Source organism: Carya illinoinensis, chromosome 4 (genome assembly GCF_018687715.1).
Source record: "Carya illinoinensis cultivar Pawnee chromosome 4, C.illinoinensisPawnee_v1, whole genome shotgun sequence".
NCBI classification, from domain to species: domain Eukaryota; kingdom Viridiplantae; phylum Streptophyta; class Magnoliopsida; order Fagales; family Juglandaceae; genus Carya; species Carya illinoinensis.
The window spans coordinates 19,140,719-19,160,954 of record NC_056755.1 but is presented as its reverse complement, the minus strand read 5'-3'; the positions used below and the strand labels follow the sequence as shown (position 1 = coordinate 19,160,954).

Genomic DNA, 20,236 nt, shown 5'->3' with positions numbered 1-20,236 from the left:
CTCTCTTTTATATTTCTCTTTTTGAATTAATGAAGGTTGCTCATAAAAAAGTTAACCGTCCAAAACCAAAAGTAAACAAAAAGATTAAAGAAAATAAAAGCCTGTCCAGAGGAGAAGGTCATGAATTCCCGTCGTCACATGGAGTAGTTGAAGAAATACCAAACCTTAAAATCTATTGTCCGTGAATTAATAGTAATCAATCAAGCATCTGATATCCCATAAAAGCTTAAAAAGCCCCTCAGAATCCATATGAGTTTCAATGAAGCATGAAAGTTGAGACATTCACTTTTATGTTTTGTTTTCTTTTGTCACTTTTACGTTCCGAATATATTCATTCGCAAGTAACTTCCAATTCTAATCCCTCAAGATGAATACTAGCAATTATGGTAAAGAGAGGGATTCCAGGGGCTACATCACTCACAGTCACACATGGCCCATGGGCGTTGAACAGAGCTGGTGAGTCCAATATTAAAATTCACGGAAAGACTATAAGAATCAGATCCTCCTTTAGATCTGAATAACCAACATAGCTGATATCAACATTACACCGCGCACCCACCACCGTACTCACTCTCTTGCCTTTCTTCTCTCCTCATTTTTGACTGATTTCGTATGACTAATGTTGGTTGGGCTTTCTTCGCTCTCTCTCTCACATGAGGTTCACCTCCCTCGGTTCTTTGCTTTCTTTGCTTACACCTTCCCTTGCTCATTTTCCCTATAAAATCCCAAAACTCATTCAAAACAACATACGTCCCCCGCCCCCCCCCCCCCCCCCCCCCCCCCAAACACCCCTCTCTCTCTCCCTCCCTCCCTCCCTCCCATAGTAACGGAATTTTGTTGGATTTTGACATTGGTCTGTGAAAATTATTAGTTTCATTGAGGATTCTTGAATTTTTTGCGTCTTCCAAGGCATTTTTCGGGTTATTCTCAATAAAGGGGGATCTGGGTGTTTTGGATGTTGGATTTTATATGCATTTATGTGCAAATCTGTGTCTGAGTTAGTGCTCATCTGGGTGTCTGTGATTCCGGGAATTTCTTAAAACTAAACCAAAAGGGTCTCAATTTGCGCATAACTGTTTTTTTTTTTTTTTTCATTCTCCAGCTCCCATACTAGGAGTTGAAACAATGGTGGCAGGAAACGGGCTTTTTTACCCAATTCTTGGTTTTGCATCATGTGTGGCCTTCATGTATATGTCTTTTGGGGACTTTTTGCTCAATTATCATCAAGAACCAAAGTTTGATTTTGTTGAGAGGAATGGGACTCAGTTCATGTTGGATGGAAGGGCCTTTTACGTTAATGGGTGGAACTCTTACTGGTTAATGGACCGTGCCGTGGAAGATTATAGTAGACCAAGAATCCGGGCGATGTTGCAAGCCGGTGCAAAAATGGGTCTCACCGTGTGCAGAACTTGGGCATTCAACGACGGTGCTTACAATGCCCTCCAGATTTCCCCTGGTCGGTTCAATGAGCAAGTTTTCCAGGTATTATAAATCCACATTTTAAGGCGTTATTTTATTCTCCCCTCTCATAATTTACATTTTAACCTCTTTTTCCTCTAATCCAACCAAAAATCAAAAGAAGAAGGTTTTATCACTTTGTTCTCTTCTTTTATTTGCAAGTTTAAAGTTTTTGCATCTTACTCGATAGGATATAAATGTCAGAGCGTTGCGCTGTCTCTCTTATTTTTGGGTGTTATGATTTTTCGCTATGAAATCGTTTTGGTGCGTGGATTGGCTAATCATCTTTGATATTGGTAGTGACAATCGGCATACCACCCTGTTTACAGAAAAAAATTCCTGTTTGTCGCTTGTAACCAAGGTTTTTGACATGACAGGCTTTGATACAAATTAGCTTGCTTGCCACTCTATATGTCTATGACTGAAAGTTAGATAACATAGAACTGGAGAAGAGTAAAAGCAAAGAATTAAGCATTATAGGAATTGGTTTTTGTGTAGGAATTCAGTACGGATAAATTGGAAATCCTTCTGGTACACTGATTCAAATGTTGCCCTCTCTCTCTGCTTCTTAACAAAACAAATTAGCTGAAAACCTTAGAGATTATAGTGGTACAATTTTATCTTATTAAAAAAGAGTTAGTTACCTGTCAAAAAGAAAAGAGAAAAGTAAGTTGCATTAATCATTCAGTAAATGCCTACATCTCTTATATATATATGCTATATGCGATATGTATATATATAAATATATATCATGCATATGTATATGCTTATAATTACCTTCTCTTTGCTCCCTCAGTTTGTTCGCCAATCCCAGCTCACTTCATTTCGCTTTTGCCCATTCCTTTAGGGACATCTGATAAGAAATTGCCTATATCTTTTGTCAAGATTCTTTTTTCCCCCGTTTTTGACAAGTCTTTTGTCAAGCTTTCTCTTAACGTAACATTTGTACTTAAGGCTCATGAATTATCAAAAGGTTAATACCGAATGATGAATGATGCCAGAATACTTCCTGTTCCATGTTTGCTAGTTCTTCTATAACCTTGATAATATTTGACTTAATTTTCCAATAATATATATTTTTTAATTTATTTGACAACTGGGTTGGTTGGCAGGCACTAGATCATGTCATTGCAGAAGCCAGGCAACATGGAATAAGGTTGCTTCTTAGCTTAGTAAATAACTTGCAAGCATATGGAGGGAAAACACAATATGTCAAGTGGGCATGGGAAGAAGGCATAGGTTTAAGCGCCTCCAATGATTCCTTCTTTTTTGATCCATCCATCCGCAACTACTTCAAAAATTACATCAAGGTAAATTCTTATTTAATTCTTCTTTCCGGTTTGGAGCCTAGGAGCCTAGTGTGCATTTGTTATTATAACTTATAACTTGCAAGCAGTTGGTTTGAACACCTTTAGAACAGTACTTCCATGGCCAGTAGAAAATATAATGCCAAATTTTTGAGCCTACTTGAATTTATCAATGAAACTTGTATGTCTCTTTTAACAGTTTCTTTTTCAAAGGAAAGTTGCACAATGAGGCTAAGAATGTTCTGTGTTATGATGCTTTAATGATACCTCCAGTTCAGTAGAAAGTATCTATGATGACATGACACACAAGTAGAGGCCCCAGTTAACATTATGCTACTTTACCTACTTACCCAATTAAACGATATTCAGAACTACCTCAACCAGATCATGTCAGACCACCCTGGTTCATTAACAACTTAATTGCAATAGACCACTGACCAATTTATTATAATTAAGAAAATGAGATAAAGGAAAGAAACGAGGTAAAGGAAATGACAATGCATAGATTTTTTTTTGGTAAAATAAATGGAAAATGCATAAATTAGCTTTATTTCTTGAGTTATTACTTTTCATCCCTCTCTACTGTTCTTGTCCAGATACAAATGTGGGAATAACGATTGTTTTATTTTGTTTTTGCTTGATCAGCAATCTCATAATTATCAATATCATATATATTTGCATTGTATGTAATTGTCATTACATGATCCCAGAATAGGTTATCATTATAATGGCTGTTCGAAGTCATCCTGGTAATAACTTGATATTTTGGATACTAAGAAGATAAGCAACTTGAATAAATCAAGATGGTGGTCACCTTACAGATTTAGCCTATAACTCACAGATCGAGATAATGAAATATATTTATATTGATTTTCGATGCTGCTGGTGATCATGGACTCTGGTTTTCATTTGGATAAAACACTAATTCAGTGTTAGCAGTGTTTGAAATTGATGAAACTCCTGTCCACTAAATATATAGGGTTTTCTTTTTATAAACTATTTTAAAAAACGTGAACCATTGAAGCTTTCATTCAACCATCCTTTTCTTTGAAATCTTTATTTTAACCAATATACCGATATTTCAATGATACTGGTATAATGATAGTGCTATTGTATATTTAGAAGTGATATTTTTTAATATTTTGTTATTTCTGACATACATCCTTTTGTCAGACTATCCTGACAAGGAGAAACTCCATTACTGGGATCGAGTATAGAAATGATCCCACCATCTTTGCCTGGGAATTGATAAATGAACCCCGTTGCATGACTGATACTTCAGGTGATACTCTCCAAGTAAGTTGTATACTCTTGATTCTAATCCTCTATGCCAAATTAAAGAAGAATACATGCCTTTGACACTGATTTAAACTTCTAAAATGTCTTTAAAATTGGTGAATTAGTAAGAATTCCACTTCCTTTGCAAGATTCAACAATAATTAGTAACATTTGTGTATATCTGATGTAGCTGTCTTTTTCTTCTTTATTAAATGTCAAGGAATTGAGTTTTTCAGCTTAAGTACACAAAAAAGACAAACAAAAGCAGAAAAAGCCACATCTGCACTTGCTGTGTTAGAGAGAGAGAGAGAGAGAGAGAGAGAGAGAGAGAGAGAGAGAGAGAGAGATAGAGAGATTGATTCTGATACACATTATTGATAAGAGTTTTTTTTATTACAAATTAACTATGGCGTTATCTTGCAGGATTGGATAGAAGAAATGTCAACTTTTGTGAAATCAATTGACAAGAACCATTTACTGACTGTTGGCTTGGAAGGATTTTATGGTCCTGAAACCCCCAAAAGCTTGACCATGAACCCAGAAGAGTGGGCGTCCAGGCTTGGGTCTGATTTTATTCGCAACTCAAAGATCTCTTACATTGATTTTGCCTCCGTTCACATCTACCCAGACCATTGGTAAGTGCTGCGTGGTGATGAACTGTATGATGGAGTTGATCAAGTCAAAATAGGAACAACCAAGTGAAATCTTAGAAAGCCATTCAGAAACCAAGATACTTAAGCATGGAATATTTTAACTTGGCTTTAAGAATACCCTCTAGGGTTCAGTTATTGCTCGTTGATTGTTGTATTCATGCAAACCCAAATAACAGCCTCTATCACCTTGGTGTCAGCCTTTCGCTTGAGCTTCAACGTGTGGCTCACATGCCCTCAAACCTTTCTTCTTTTCCTATAGGCAAACCTGTATTTTCTTGGTTGTACACCTAAAATGTGTTCAATTCATCTTTAAATTTTTAACTTTTGTTAGGTTTCACGGGCAAGAATTTGAAGACAATCTCAAATATGTGTCCAAGTGGATGCTTTCACACATTGAGGATGGAGACAAAGAACTGAAGAAACCTGTCATGTTCACTGAATTTGGGTTGTCAAACCTGAACAAGGACTTCCAATTATCTCAGCGAGATAGGTTTTACAAAACTGTTCTGGATATCATCTATAAATCTGCAAAGAGAAATCGGTCGGGGGCAGGTGCTTTGGCCTGGCAGTTCTTTGTTGGTGGAATGGAAGAGTACTATGATGATTTTGCTATTGTTCCATGGGCGAGGCCGTCAACATATAGGCTGATAACAGAACAATCATGCAGGTTGGCAAGAATCCAGGGACCGAGTCAATTAAAGGGAAATTTAAGAGAACTGTGCTTAGAGAAAGAATAGAATTACCATTTGCTCGTAAGAAAATTCGATTTTTTTGTGGGGAAATGTGGGTTCTCATTTATTGTTTAGTTGATGCCATAAAAGGAGAGCAGGTAACTGTTTTATACGGCTATACCTGTTTCTTCTCATGTCCATACACATAATATACTTACAGGATAGTGTTCTTGAAGCAGAGTTTACAGGAAGTATTGTAATATTTAGTTAATTTTGAAACTTGTACTCCAAGAGGAAAGACATGGAGAGCAGAAACTCTCAGCTTTTCCAAAGCTTTCCACGTTCGTGTAGAGGATACGCCACCCACTCCATTAACGTTTAAGGCAATGTTTGGTTGTTAAATGATCTCAACCCATTTCAAACCAGATGAGATCCACGATTTTTTTAATTTTTTTATAAAAGAATTAAACTCATTTTAACTTAGAGAAATACTTTTTGCAGTCGGTAGATGCAGTCGGCGTGCAGTCGGCTGTAAAAAAAAAATTAATACGGGACCTACATAAAAAAAAAAATTATTTTTATAATTTTTTATAATTCATGTAGGTTCCCTTGAATATAAAAAAATTTTTTTATAATTTTTTTTTATTCATTCCGTACAGCCGACTGCACGCCGACTGTATGTGGCGACTGTATGTAGCAAAGCCGTTTAACTTATTTCATACATTTAAATACATATTTCAATCTATTTGTATTCAAACATATTTAAATGAGACCTATAAAATATTACTATTAATCAGATAATTTGAAATTAATTCAACATTCAAAGGTAGCCTAAGACTCAACTTTGTATACTTTTTGGTATACTCTTTTGCAAATCAACACGTCATACCGATAATGCCGGGGGTGCATCGACAATGCTAACTTACAAGTAGAATGACCTAGTGTATTTTCTCTTCATATACTCCAATAAGTTGCTTTGGCTAACCCATATTTCTATTGGAAAAAGCTAAAGCCACCTCCCGATGAATTCTCCTGATTTTGATTTTTTTTTTTAATGATTAAGAGAATATTTTTTGATGAATTTGTGATTTAAATAAAAAAATATTTAAAGTGATTTAAAAAAATACTTAAAAAATTAAACAATTAAAAAGTGCATAATGCACTTATCGGTCGGCAGTGTTGGGACACCTCTCTAATGGTGATGCTGTCTTCTTCATCTTCTTTGTTCAATCCTTACGAAGATCCTATCCATGTTGCTGAGAAGTAGAATGCTTTCATGGATGGAACTCTTGTTTCACCTTCAAACTCATAATTCCTTGTACTCACTTCAGGCAACCATAGACTTCGTCATTAATTACTTGTCCACCTCCATGAATGCATCAATTTATGAGAGTCAGTACAATTATCAATTATAATTAATCTTGCTCTAAAAAGACCATGGGCATTGGCCTTAGTGCGGACCATGTAAATCCTTTCTCTTTCTATATTTTTATATTTTCTGCACTTTATTATTGTACAAGGTGTTGAAAATATTTTCAAAATAATTAATTATATATTATAAGAGTTATAATATTTTGGGTCTATATATGACATCATAAGGTATCCACTGGCTTAGTGGTGTTACCCAGAGGGTTTGAGGTCAAGTCACCTCCATGACAAAGTAGTTTTTAACTTCTCTTCACGCGTGCCAGCCAAGCACCAAGGGCATGCGTGAAGCACCGCAACTCATGGGCTCAAGGGCGCGACGCATTGCATGCGGGGCATGCCATATCTGAAGCATTGCAACTCAGCAAAGGCTTCACCATGCATGAGGCACTGCAACGCATGGGAAAAATTAAATTCCCAAAGCGCACTCATGTGGCTCAAACCGGTGAAAAACCAGTTAGAAGAGAAATGAGGTCACCATTCGACCAAGTCCAACTATTGTGTTTTATGGCAACAAATATAATACATACCTAATCCGAACAGTTTCTAGAAAAATGAAAAATTAATAACTTTTCGTTTGCATCTTTTGACCATTTATAAATAGATCCATTGGCCTTCCAATTGAGTATCCCAGAATTCAATTTCGAAATTCTCTCTCTCTCTCCAAATATTTCATTTATTTAAAGCTTGTTAGAATCTATTCATTCTCGAGAGAACATGTTTCTAATTTTTTGGTTAAATAGCAAAATTAAAGGAAATTCGAGATCTAATTTAGTATGTGCATAACGAAATTAGAAAAATAAATTTGTTCTGTACTTCATTGTATCTTGGAGGCAAATTCGCTTAGAAGTAAACTTTCTCTCACTATATATATATTTTTATAAAAGAGACAAGGTCACATATCCAATAGTGACTCCGACTCACTTTTATTAGATAAACCCTCACTTATGACAGAAGAATACCATGGTAGCATCCAAAACACAAGATTTACAAATATTTAATAAAACCAACCCATGTGCCAATGGCAAGAACTTATTGAAAAGGCCAAAACCCTATCCCTAATCCACTAGGATAATTATTAGAACAAAATATATAAAAAATAATGAATAAATAACCAAACGTAAAAGAAACAGGAAGCACCGTAAGCATAAAATGTGAATGCTATGTAAGAATGCAAATCACATCTCCAAGTAAACGCAAGTTAACGCACGACCTTTTGCTTCAATTTCTCCAAAAATATTCCTACGTCCACTGATTACCTCTTTGTTAAGCATGACAATCCACATTTATCTAGACATAATATCCTTTTTAGATCCTTTGGAATGGTAGCTGAAGTATAGACCTCCGTTATCCCCTTGCTTCCACCTTTAGCTAACTAGCCCTCTATATTTTGTTTTGCAGTCCTTTTTGTATCAACAATCTTAAGACAATATTTGATTACTAATGGCATATAGTTTGAGAGAGTTTGTTGCAGATTTTGTTAAAATAGAATATTTTGATGGAGCCAATTTTCGATGCTGGCAAAAGAAGATGCACTTTCTCTTTGCCAGTCTCAAAGTGGTGTATGTTCTAACCACTCCTAGGCCGTCAGAAAATGAGGATGAGATAATCGCTCAAAGTTGGGCAAGAATCAAGTGGGAACAAGATAACCGCATCTGCAAGGGCACATTTGCAATGGAATGTTTGATACATTGTTTGACACTTACCAGAACAAAGCAACTACCAAGGATCTATGGGACGCACTTGAGCCTGAGTATCTTTTAGAAGATGCTACGAGTAAGAAATTTCTAGCTACCAAAATTTTCAATTATAAAATGGTAGATTCTAGGCCTATTGTTAAACAATTCAATGAAATTATGCATATTCTTGGTCAATTCTATATCAGTTTCATCCATTATTGATAAACTTCCTCCATCATAGAAAGACTACAAAAGAAGTCTGAAGCATAGAAAGGAGAAAATGTCTCTGGAAGATCTAAGCCAACATCTTCGTATAAAAGAGGAAATAGGGCTTAGAGATGGTAAGGAAGAGCGTGACTCTTTGACCTCCAATATGCATACGATAGAGGAAGGGAAGACCCACAAACTCAGACAACCCAATTAATTGGAATATGAAAACTAGTAGGCCTTGGGACTTAATTGGTGAGCATCTAGCCCACCAGTTTCTAGGTTGAGGTTTAGGTGTATAGCTCGCTGAGGAAAAGAAGTTGGGTGAGCTTATGATTTGACCCTGATGCCTCATTTGGTGGGCGCTTGGCTTACCATCAACTAAACTAGTGGGCTATGAGCTCACAATTGAAGGCACTAACCACCAATGATTTTTTTTTCCTCCTCCATGACCTCGCATGGCATGCAGATAGCCCATCAAAGGTGAATCTCACCACCTTCAATGGTGAGCTCATAGCCCACTTGTTGTTGGTGTTGGCAAGCTTGGTGATGGTGGCCACCAAGCCAGCCCACTTAAGCCCAAGTTGTTTTATTGTCAGCAAGTTATCATGCATAATGAGCACTTTACTTGGGAAGAAAGAAGACAACGAGTTTTGTTTGTGTAAGCCATTACAAACTTGTGGGGTCCATCACAATGGTGAGCTACCACAAAAACACAGCTAGAAACTCCGTTAAGATAGGACATCGAGTTAGCAGTGTGAGGACTACACTGAAGTAAGGGAAGATACCCATTCCCATTAGAAAGGTGTTATGGAAGATGAGGCAATAATTATGCAAAGTGCAGTTAGTTCAATGAGTAGGGTGAGTAGCACTCTGTAGAAAGCTTGACAAACACAGTTCAACATTGGACAACCAAGGAAGGTTCACCCGATGGCAGGCGAAGAAGAGGAAACTAGGTAGACAATGTGTGGCCAAATGAAGAGTAAGGCGAGTAGCACGTTGTAGAAAGTTTGGCTGACACATCTCAACGCCGAGTGATAAAGGAAGCAACATGAGGAACAGTGCTAGCACCACCGTAGTAGTTTAAATATTGTTCAAGTAGGTTAGCTCCTAAGGTTGTATTGGGAATGTGGGGTGAATGTTTGCAGGTATATTGTAAGATTAGGCTTTGTATATTCTGTAACTCTCTCCCTTTTTCTATATGAAAAATAATGCATCTTCTTCATTATGTTTATGGATTATTTTTACACTAAGATTTTGAGATTATGAGTATGAATGGTGGTGATTGTGATTTCTACATGTGGGAGTCTTATCGTGTATCGATCAACATGGTTGGGTGGAGTGATTCCCCACACCATTCCTACGATACATTGCCATATGTTTCATGCAAGTAGATGGAGTCCATGTGATGATCGGGGTGAAACATTTTCATATTGGTCTCACTTGATAAATGAATAGAGAGATTTCTCAAGTGTATCATGTGTAGTGTCTTCAAGTTGGTTGATTGGGTAGAATGATTCCCCAATTTGATCATATTTGTTGTCTTCAGGTGTGTGGAGCTGGTTGAGTGTTTCCTTGTGTCAGATGATCTGAAACTAGTGAATCAGCTTGCACATTGATCGGGTAGAGTGATTCCCATGTCGAACGGTGGAGTTATTCCTTGACATTTTTGCGATGAGAAATGATGAGCTTTGTGTTTTTATAAGAGGGTGGTTTCTCATCTTGGTGATAATTACATATACTTGAGATTTGTTTAGAGGGTGATTCCTTGCCATGCATAAATATATGTGTTCACATATCATTTACATGAAATAGTACATGTATCTTCAGTTGCATTGTTTCTCATTAGTAGTATTGTCATAGGTGTTTAACCTACTTATGGTTTTGTCTATCGAAACTATAGGCCTTGATGAAGATTTAGTTCAAGAGGAGATAAGGACCTACCCTTCTCGAGTGATAGAAGTCGAGGTCTGTCTCTTCTATTAGTTACTTGTACTTGTGAAAATGTACTATTTAGTAAGATGACAAATCGTGTTCTGTATGTCGTAGTTGGATTAGTGTAATGAACATTAGTGTCGTATAAGCTTATTTGAGATGTGACAATGACAGGTGGATCTTTTTACTATTAATGGTGGGTGGATCGATTTAGACCTCTGGTATAGTTAGTATTTAGTCTGTGACTAAATCTTTACTTATTACGTTCGTAGATCAGATAGTAACACTGGGGTGTTGCTATTGGTATCCTTGGCATCACGGATCCTCGCTAGGATCTTTATCAAGGTATAGGGCACCACAAGCAGCACACCACTTCATGTTGTCATGCATCGACCAAAGCACCTCCTGGAGTTTCCTCTTTGAATCAGCTTTCTCACATAAACCAAATAGGGCACCACAAGTAGCACACCACTTCATGTTGTCATGCATCGACCAAAGCACCTCCTGGAGTTTCCTCCTTGAATTAGCTTTCTCACATAAACCAAATGAGCATGCCACTTGCAAAGTCATTCACTGTAGGCATCAAGCCTACCATCGGCTTGCATGCCATCATGTCAAGTCAACTTTGCTTGCCTTGCCACATAAAAACTAAGCAACTAGCTGCTATGACAAGCTTGTCACTTAGGCATGTAGAGGACCATGGTGGATGAGATAAAAAACTTGGTCTGCCTTGGGACTAATGGTGAAGAATCATGCTCACCTTCATAAAAGTATGACAAATAAGCTAAAGTGCTCATCCTATTGTGCCTCTTGGAGTTGATGCAAGAATAATTTTTTGGAAGGAGAAAAGTTTTGAGTGTTATCAATGTGGTGTATAGGAAAACTTGCACCATTTCCAACTTCTATCTTACCCGTGCCCACATAATCTTCAGAGTGGAGGGTCAAATTGTTAAGATCCGATGTGAGTTGGTGGGTTGCTATAGCATTAGGATACCAACTAGGATCTGTTGGGATGGTTTCATGGTTATATAAGCTTGCATAGTGTTTGTTTGGCATGCTTGGTTTGCATTGTTTATTTGGCATGCTTGGTATGCAAAGTCAAAATGATGATAGCCCTTGAGTGATGTATGGGCAAGTTTATTCCAAACTTGGCAAGTCTAGAACCATTGAAGGATTGTTGGGGCCATGCCCCTGTCCTCGTGAAGTTTCCAGTGTCTGTCTTATGAGTATGACTTTGATTTGAAAAGTGCCAAGAGACCATGTTGGCATAGCATTAAGAAGACTCAAATTTGCTTCTTGTTGTTCCAATCGGAGTTTATAATTGAGAAGATGGCCATGTCTCTTGGAGATTCATGGGTTCAAGCCAAGTTGTGAGAGAAGTGATAAGAGGGTCGTGATCCGACTCAAGACTTGCCTCAATATAACTTATGAGCTCACAGTGAGTGAGTGAATGTCCTATAGCTCCAAAGTATTAGCATAGGACTTGAGTTTTTGGAAATATTCCACAATAGGTTGACTGCCTTTTTCAAAGTAAGCAAGATTAATACGTAAGTTGGTTATTCTAGCATTAGATTGAAGGGAAAACATGCTTTCTAGTGCTTGACACACATCAAGAGAGGTGTGTAAACCAATCACTTGGGCTAAAATATCTTTAAACAGAGAGGAAACAAGGGCTGAGGGCAACAGTTGATCTAGTTGCTACCATTGACGATACTCTGGGTTTGGAATGAAGTCAGAACTTCTAACGCCTCGGTCCCGGGAGAGTTACTTATTCTCACTTAAAAACTGTATCTCACAATATAAATATAGACTCCTATTTTAAACATAGATATGAATGATTTAAATAAATTTTTCTAAAATAATTAACTAAACATATCATGAAGTCCTAATAAAAAAATTTAACCTCTCAACATATCATGTCATAGGCCACAATAACTTTACTGAAAAAAAATATTCTCTAATAACAATGACATTCCTTAATGCTTAATCTGTTATACTTAAATAATCTCGCCCATGCTCTCTAATCTTGGTTCTCAGTTGAAACATTCAAATAATCTGAAAAAATATTGTGGAGATAAGGAGTGAGTTATCAACAACTTAGTAAGCAAAGAACATATACTAATATGCAAACATGAGCATTTCTACAAAGTTTAGGATGCATAAACAATGCATTTCATTTTCAATATGCAAATCTAAAAAATACTCATTATCAGAAAATTAGAGTGACACTCGTTCATATTCAAAAACCAAATTTTCATAATCAAAGACCCATTTGGCATAACATGATTGAATATCTTCATTTTATCATATCATATCACAACATCATATCAGAATAGAGACCATTTTTAACCCTCGTGATAAGGTTGTGCATTGTGTACAAAACCAAGCAGAACATAAATCACCATATTACCAAGGCGATTGTACTTAGATTAGAGACCACTATTATATTCCATAGTAGGGCCAGAGGTCACTATTATATCCCGTAACAGGGCCAGAGATCACTATTTTATCCCTTGATAAGGCCAGAGGTCACTATTTTATCCCGTGATAGGGCTAAAGGTCACTATTTATCCCATGACAGGGCCAAATGTCACTATTATATTCCATGATAGGCCAGATATCAAAGCAAAATAGAATTAGAATCACCATATCAGAACCAGAATCAGAGTTAGAACAGAATCAGAAAGTTATGCCAAAGGTTTTTTAGATACCACATCATATCAAAATAGAGTTCTAAAATAAATTTAGATCATTTTACATTTTTTTTTCAAAATAGATTTAGAACATCTTCACGTCACATGCAAAAATTATCAAATTTTATATTCACTCATTTTTTCCAGTTCAATAACAGAATGTCAAAAATAAGCTCATGTCTATAACGATCATGCCAAAAGATACTTTATTCATATACATAATTTCATAAGTAATGCAGAACATATAACTCAGATCGTTTCAATTTCTTTTCATAACAAAATATGTATATTTTCCAAAAATCAACCTCAACCTATTTTATTTTTATGCAAAATCTAGTATAGGAACCCCGTTTACCTAAAATTCTTAATTTTTCAGAATATTTTTGCAATAATGCTAATGGAAAAATCAATCATCACCTATAGAAAATTATATAACTTGAGTAAATATCCAATTAAATAGTTACTATGTAATTACACCTGAAATACTTAAATTGCTTATTTTAATTCCTCAAAGCCTAAAATTCTCTTAATTCGAAAATATCATCACTTTCCTAAATTCATCAATATCCACTTAATAACCACTAACCCAAACCATTTGAATATTATAAAAGTGTAACTAAAATACTAACATGCCTAAAATATTTTACTTCCCAAGTCCAAAACACATGAGCTGAATTTAAAAAAAAAATGCTCATATGAGATATCAAAGCTATCCATTAAAACTAAGCCTTGAACTTTGAAAGCAAGTCCAACCTATCATAAGCCTATGCAAAAAATCAAGCAATATCAAATTATCAGGACCTAACAAAACAAGCCCATCATAAAACTAAACCCAACCCTTAGACCTACCAAGAGTTGAACTTAAGGGCATGATTGTAAGTTACTCATAATAACATGTAAAAACTAACAAAACAACTCAGAAGAATTTCTATAATTAGAAAAGTGTGGCAACTTACCCAGGGAAGAACCAGAACCAGAGGCTCCATGTGGCTAAGCATTTAGTCAAAGTTGAAGCTGGCCATGGAGTAGAGAGATGCAGTGGAAATTGGCTGAGAGTGTTGCGCTCGATGGAGCACATGGGCAGAGCTTGTGGGGAGAGAGAGAGAGAGAGAGATAAATTTGAGGGTAAGAGATGGAGAGAGACCCAAAACCGTGCGATGGTGGAGTTACCAAGAGGCTACACATGGTGCAGCTTGTTATGATTTAGGGTTCTTACCCAAGAAACTCGTTGCGTTGGTCTTTAAGTTATTTTAGTTGTAAAACTGTGTTGTTTGAATTCAATTATTATGTTTGGGTGTGTGTTAATTTTGTGGGTTGCCTGGTAGTGGGTCATCGGTTAGCAAGTCATGGGTTAGTGAGTTGTTGTGTTTGTTAGTGGGCCTGTATTTCCGTTGCAGTTATTATCTTGAGTCTGTATAAATGTTTTCATGGAGAATGAACGAAGCATCAGACGAATTATTTTACAAATTCACTAAAGGAGGCCTTGGCAACCTTGAATTGTCAGAAACTGAGTTTACAATTTTGTTCACTAATTTCCTAGATCATAACAGTGGTCTCAAAGCCACGTTCTTGTGACTATGGTGGAAGGCACGAGACAAGCCCAACTGTCCGAAGCAACTGCAGCACTAAAAGGGGAGAATAGCAGCCTGCGGGAAGAACAAACAAGACAAAAGGAGATGTTAGCAGCTGTACTCCAACAGATAAGCAATTTAGCTTCTAGTTATGAACACTTGACAGCAAATCAAAATTAGGGAGAAGGATCCTCAAATTCTAAGGTTAGAAATAATCCATTGTTTGAGGGTAATGGGGGAATTCAGGCTAGATCACTTAGGTTGGATTTTCCTAAGTTTGATGGCACGAATCCTGATGAATGGGTTCCAAAGGCACAACAGTTTTTTGAATATTATAAGATCCTTGATGATCAAAGGTTACAAATAGCCTTTTTTCACATGGAGTGCAAGGCCCTTTCATGGTATAGTTGGTTAAAGGAGTCAAGCCCAGTAAATTCTTGGGATGATTTTATTTTAGCCCTAGAGGTGAGATTCGGTCCTTCAGCTTAAGAGGACTCGGTGGGGGAGTTTACTAAGCTTAGACAAACTGGCACAGTAGAGGCATATCAAACACAATTTGAAATGCTATCTAATAAAAAAATGGCTTATCCGAGGAGTTTAGAATTAGTACCTTTCTTAGTGGACTGAGAGACGATCTTAGAATCACTGTGTCCATGTTCAAATCCTTAGCATTGTCTGCAGCTTTTGGATTCGCTAGATTACAGGAGGAGGAGGTTACTAGGCATACTAGGGGGAACTCAACCAGACTTCTAACTATCAACCCACCAACCTAGCCCCTTTATTGAGACTACCAGCTCCAGCAATTAAAGCCAACCCGAGACTTCAACCCCTTAATAATCCCAGAAAAAATAGCTTTCCCATAAGAAGAGTTACTCCCACTCAAATGCAAGAAAGAAAAAAGAGAGATTTATGTTGGTTTTGCGATGAAAAATATCACACAGGACATAAGTGTAGCAAACCCAAAATTTATTTATTGGAAGGTATGGTAGGAGAGGGTGAAGATGATGATGAAGCGGAAAATGAGGAAGGGACTCTTGCTGTTATTGAGACTAATGAAGAGGAAGTGGGAGAATTATTAAAGATATCTTTACACACTATAGCCGGATCTTTAGCGCCTAAAACTATGAGATTGTTTGCTGAAATTAATCACCAAAAAGTTTTAATCTTGATTGATACAGAAAGCACTCATAGTTTTATAGATCCATAAATAGCAAGGAAAGCCAACCTGTCAAGGGAAGCAAGCCATTTAACAGATCAAGTGGCAAATGGTACCACTATTCCTTGCCTTGGTCACTGTAAGGCAATCTCTTTTAAGTTACAGGATCATCAATTTAAAGCTAATTTATGTGTTGACACTTGGAGGATGTGATGTAGTTTTGGGGGTGGATTAGGACCAATTTTGTGGAACTTTTCTAACTTAACTATGAAGTTTCAGTGTGGAGATCAAGTTGTGCAACTGCAGGGTATTAAAAGACCAGCAAATAGAATTGTGGAAGAAGATGCCAGTGCAAAAATTAAAGAGGGTGCTATTAAGGGCACTTGGTTGCAATTCATGGATGGAAACAGTGGTAATAATAATGCAAGATGTTCAATAGAGGTGCAATAGGTTCTGGACAAGTTTGGAGGGGTCTTTGCCGAGCCAAATGGACTGCCACCTCCAAGAAATCTTGATCATAAAATCAAGATATTGGAAGATACTAAACCTGTTTATGTTAGGCCTTACATGTATCCCTATTATCAAAAGGAAGAGATAGAAAGATTGCAGCTGAGTTGTCGAAGAAATGGAGTATTAGAAGTAGTCAAAGTCCATATTCTTCTCTTGTGTTGCTAATAAGGAAGGCTGATGGAAGCTGGAGGATGTGTGTGGATTACCGTGCACTCAATAAGAATACCATTAAAGATAAGAATCCCATCCCTAACATTGATGAGTTGCTTGATGAATTAGGAGGGGCTGAAATATTTTCTAAATTGGATTTAACATCGGGATATCATCAAATAAAGATGAATCTTGATGATATCCCTAAGACTGCCTTTCGTACACATGAGGGTCATTATGAATTCCTTGTAATGCCGTTTGGACTTACTAATGCACCCTCTACTTTTCAAGAGGTGATGAATGAAGTGCTTAGGCCTTATTTGTGGAAGTTTGTGTTGGTATTTTTCGATGACATTTTAATTTACAATAAGTCCATGCAAGAGCCTGTACAACATTTGACCAAAATCTTAGAGTTACTACAAGCTGAACAGTTTTATGCCAAGCTGTCCAAGTGTGTCTTTGGCAGCTAGGAGGTGGAATACTTAGGGCATATTATCTCAAGGGAAGGATTTAAAGCGGATCCTTAGAAGCTGGTTGCAATGCAAGAGTGGCCAACTCCTAAGAACCTTAAAGCACTAAGAGGTTTTTTAGGACTTACCTGCTACTACAAGAAGTTTGTTTAAGGGTATGGAGCCATAGCATCTCCACTGATAGCTCTTCTAAAGAAGAATTCTTTTTCTTGGAATGAGAAAGCATAAGAAGCATTTGGAAGACTCAAAGAAGCTATGGTAAAACCTCCAGTGTTAAAATTACCTAACTTTTCTAAAGTTTTTGTTGTGGAATGTGATGCTTCAGGAGGAGCTTTGGGAGTGGTATTAATGCAGGAAGGTTAGCCAATTGCATATTTCAGCTAGGCTTTAAAGGGAAGAAATTTAGATCTCTCAACTTATGAGAAGGAGCTATTGGTAGTGGTGATGGCAGTGAGGAAATGGAGGCACTACCTACTGGATAGTCCTTCAAAGTACGCACTGACTAGTAGGCACTCAAATACTTGCTGGAACAAAGAGAGAGCACCCCTTCACAATAGAAATGGATCTCGAAGTTGTTGGGATATGATTTTTCAGTGGAGTATAGAAGTGGAAAAGGCAATGCAGCGGTTAATGCCCTTTCAAGAATCCCATACACAAAAAACCCAAGCCCAGACAGCCATCATAACCAAACCAAACCCACAAACATGATCCAAACCACCAAACCAAATAGCCCCCATGACCAACCATAAACCAAAACTAATATCCCAATCTCCATTAATCAACCCATACAAAACCAAGCAATCAGTGTGGTGCAAGCTCAATGGGTAGAAGAATTAAAGAGAACTTACCCACAGGACCCTATGTTGCAGCAGCTCATTAGTCACAACCATCATGGAGACCTGAACCCATCAATTTACCAAATGTGAGGTAATCTCCTTTTTAACAAAAAGGAGACTGCATCTTGGATCTTTGGTGGCCTTTTAGCAACAAATCCTGCACCAGCTCCATAGTAACCCATTAGGGGATCACATGGGAGTTCACAAGACACAAGTAAGAATTAAAAAGGAATTCTACTAGCCTGGTCTGAAAATTGATGCAAGGAGACATGTCAGGGAGTGTGACGTGTGCCAAAGAAGCAAGGTTGAAGCCCTCCACCTAGCGGGGTTGCTCTAACCATTACCCATACCTGTTAAAAATTGGAAAGATGTTAGCATGGATTTTATTGAAGGGTTGCCACCTTCTAGAGGTAAAAGTGTGGTTTTAGTGGTCATAGATGGATTGAGTAAGTATGCTCATTTCATAGCCATTTCTCATCCCTACATAGCTTCAATAGTAGCTAGGGTTTTTATGGATAATATATTCATATCACATGGGATGCCGTAGACTATAGTAAGTGATCAAGATCCAGTATTTACAAGTAATTTCTGGAGGGAGTTATTCAGGTTATGTGGAACAGAACTCTTACTCAGTACATCATATCACCCTCAAACTGATGGGCAAACAAAGGTTATGAATAAAAGATTGGAGTGTTATCTCAGATGCTTCTCAAGTAACAGGCCAAAAGATTGGGTTAAGTGGTTACCTTTAGCCGAGTATTCCTATAATACCTCGGTACACACTTCCACAAAGGTATCTCCTTTTGAAGCCGTGTATGGACAGAGCCCGCCTCGATTGTTGCCCTTTGAGCACGAGTCCTCTATTGTTCAAGTAGTGGAAAATGAACTCAGAACCTGAGAGTTTATTTCAACCCTCATAAAGGAGAACCTACAGGAAACACAAAATAAGATGAAGTACTATACTGATTTAAAGAGAAGAGAAGTGGAATTTGAGGAACGGGGATTATGTTTACTAGAGATTGCATCCATATCGACAGATGAGTGTAGCCTTGCGAAGAAATCTCAAGATCGCCCCAAGATATTACGGCCCCTTTAGGGTTTTGTGCCGAATCAGGAAAGTAGCCTATGAGCTTGATCTTCTGCAAGAAGCAAGGATTTATCCTATTTTCCACGCTTCTTGTCTCAAGAAGAAGCTTGGAAACGGTATTCAAGCTTGTGTCGAGCTACCACGTGTGAAATTCGAAGGGGCTTTAGCTTCAAAACCACAACGAATCTTGCAACAAAGATTGAAGAAGAAGGGAAATAGAGCAACGATGGAGGTTCTGGAGCAGTGGGCTGATACTGGAGATGAGGACGCAACGTGGGAGGATTTGGAGTAACTGAAAAGGCGATACCCTAGCCTTGGGGACAAGGCTTTCGAAGGAGGGGGTGATGTTATGATTTAGGGTTCTTACCCAAGAAACCCATTGTGTTGGTCTTTAAGTTATTTTAGTTGTAAAACGGTGTCATTTGAATTCAATTATTATGTTTGAGTGTGTGTTAATTTCGTGGGTCAGTTGCCTGGTAGTGGGCCATCGGTTAGCAAGTCGTGGGTTAGTGAGTATTTAACATGGGTCAGTCAGTTGTTGTGTTTGTTAGTGGGCCTGTATTTTCATTGCAGTTAATATCTTTAGTCTATATAAATGTTTGCATGGAGAATGAATGAAACATCAGACGAATTATTTTACAAATTGACTAAAGGAGGCCTTGGCAAACTCGAATTGCCAGAAACTAGGTTTTTCAAAATTTTTCACTAATTTCCTGGATCATAACACAACTCAACGGCGGCGCGACTGGAAGTGGCGGAAGGGCTTTGCGATGTAATGATGGTAGGCAGAAGAAAAAAAAAAGCTCTGCTTTGGGTGTTTGAAAACAGGGCTTATCTTGTCTCGGTGAGAGGAGTGGCAAGGTGGCTAACCAGTGGTTGAGCAAGGAACAGAGACGAGTGATACTGGGCTGTCCAGGGAGGCCGTGTCAAAAGTGGTCCTTTCCTCGTGTGCTAGAGTCTTGGTTTCCATCGACATGGGTCTACGGTGCAGTGGTGGTGAACATGAAGGAGCCTTGGCAATGGGTGGCTCTCAGTTTGGTCCCAGAGTGACAAGGTGGTGTGCAGCTAGAGGAGTATGGGTCAACGAACGTGGGGCGGGGTTGTTTTCATGGTGTTTTGAAGTGAGGCAGTGCCCTGAGAGGTGGTTGGA

At 37.7% G+C, this 20,236-nt stretch overlaps 1 protein-coding gene and 1 long non-coding RNA gene across 6 annotated transcripts; one reads left to right on the top strand and one right to left on the bottom strand.

Annotated features, from left to right (window-relative positions):
- Nucleotides 1-519: 519 nt before the first annotated feature.
- Nucleotides 520-5,638, top strand: LOC122308171 (mannan endo-1,4-beta-mannosidase 2-like). Of its 4 annotated transcripts, none has more exons than XM_043121358.1 (6): nucleotides 520-658; nucleotides 1,103-1,482; nucleotides 2,571-2,768; nucleotides 3,939-4,061; nucleotides 4,467-4,678; nucleotides 5,028-5,638. In XM_043121358.1, the coding sequence occupies exons 2-6, from the start codon at nucleotides 1,126-1,128 to the stop codon at nucleotides 5,431-5,433; spliced, it is 1,296 nt and encodes a 431-aa protein (XP_042977292.1). In that variant the 5' UTR covers nucleotides 520-658; nucleotides 1,103-1,125; the 3' UTR covers nucleotides 5,434-5,638. The 4 variants fall into 4 exon arrangements, with proteins under 4 accessions (XP_042977292.1, XP_042977293.1, XP_042977290.1 ...); XM_043121359.1 differs by having other exon boundaries at nucleotides 546-563; XM_043121356.1 differs by lacking the exon at nucleotides 520-658 and adding an exon at nucleotides 782-998.
- A 6,810-nt stretch (nucleotides 5,639-12,448) lies between these two features.
- LOC122307512 lies at nucleotides 12,449-19,959 on the bottom strand. 2 transcript variants are annotated; one of them, XR_006241766.1, is made up of 4 exons: nucleotides 19,013-19,959; nucleotides 18,746-18,927; nucleotides 14,263-18,349; nucleotides 12,449-12,668 (listed from the first exon to the last, which is right to left on the bottom strand). It is a non-coding gene; the product is annotated as an uncharacterized LOC122307512 (long non-coding RNA). The 2 variants fall into 2 exon arrangements; XR_006241767.1 differs by lacking the exon at nucleotides 12,449-12,668 and having other exon boundaries at nucleotides 14,692-14,952; nucleotides 15,488-18,349; nucleotides 19,013-19,939.
- Nucleotides 19,960-20,236: the final 277 nt, after the last annotated feature.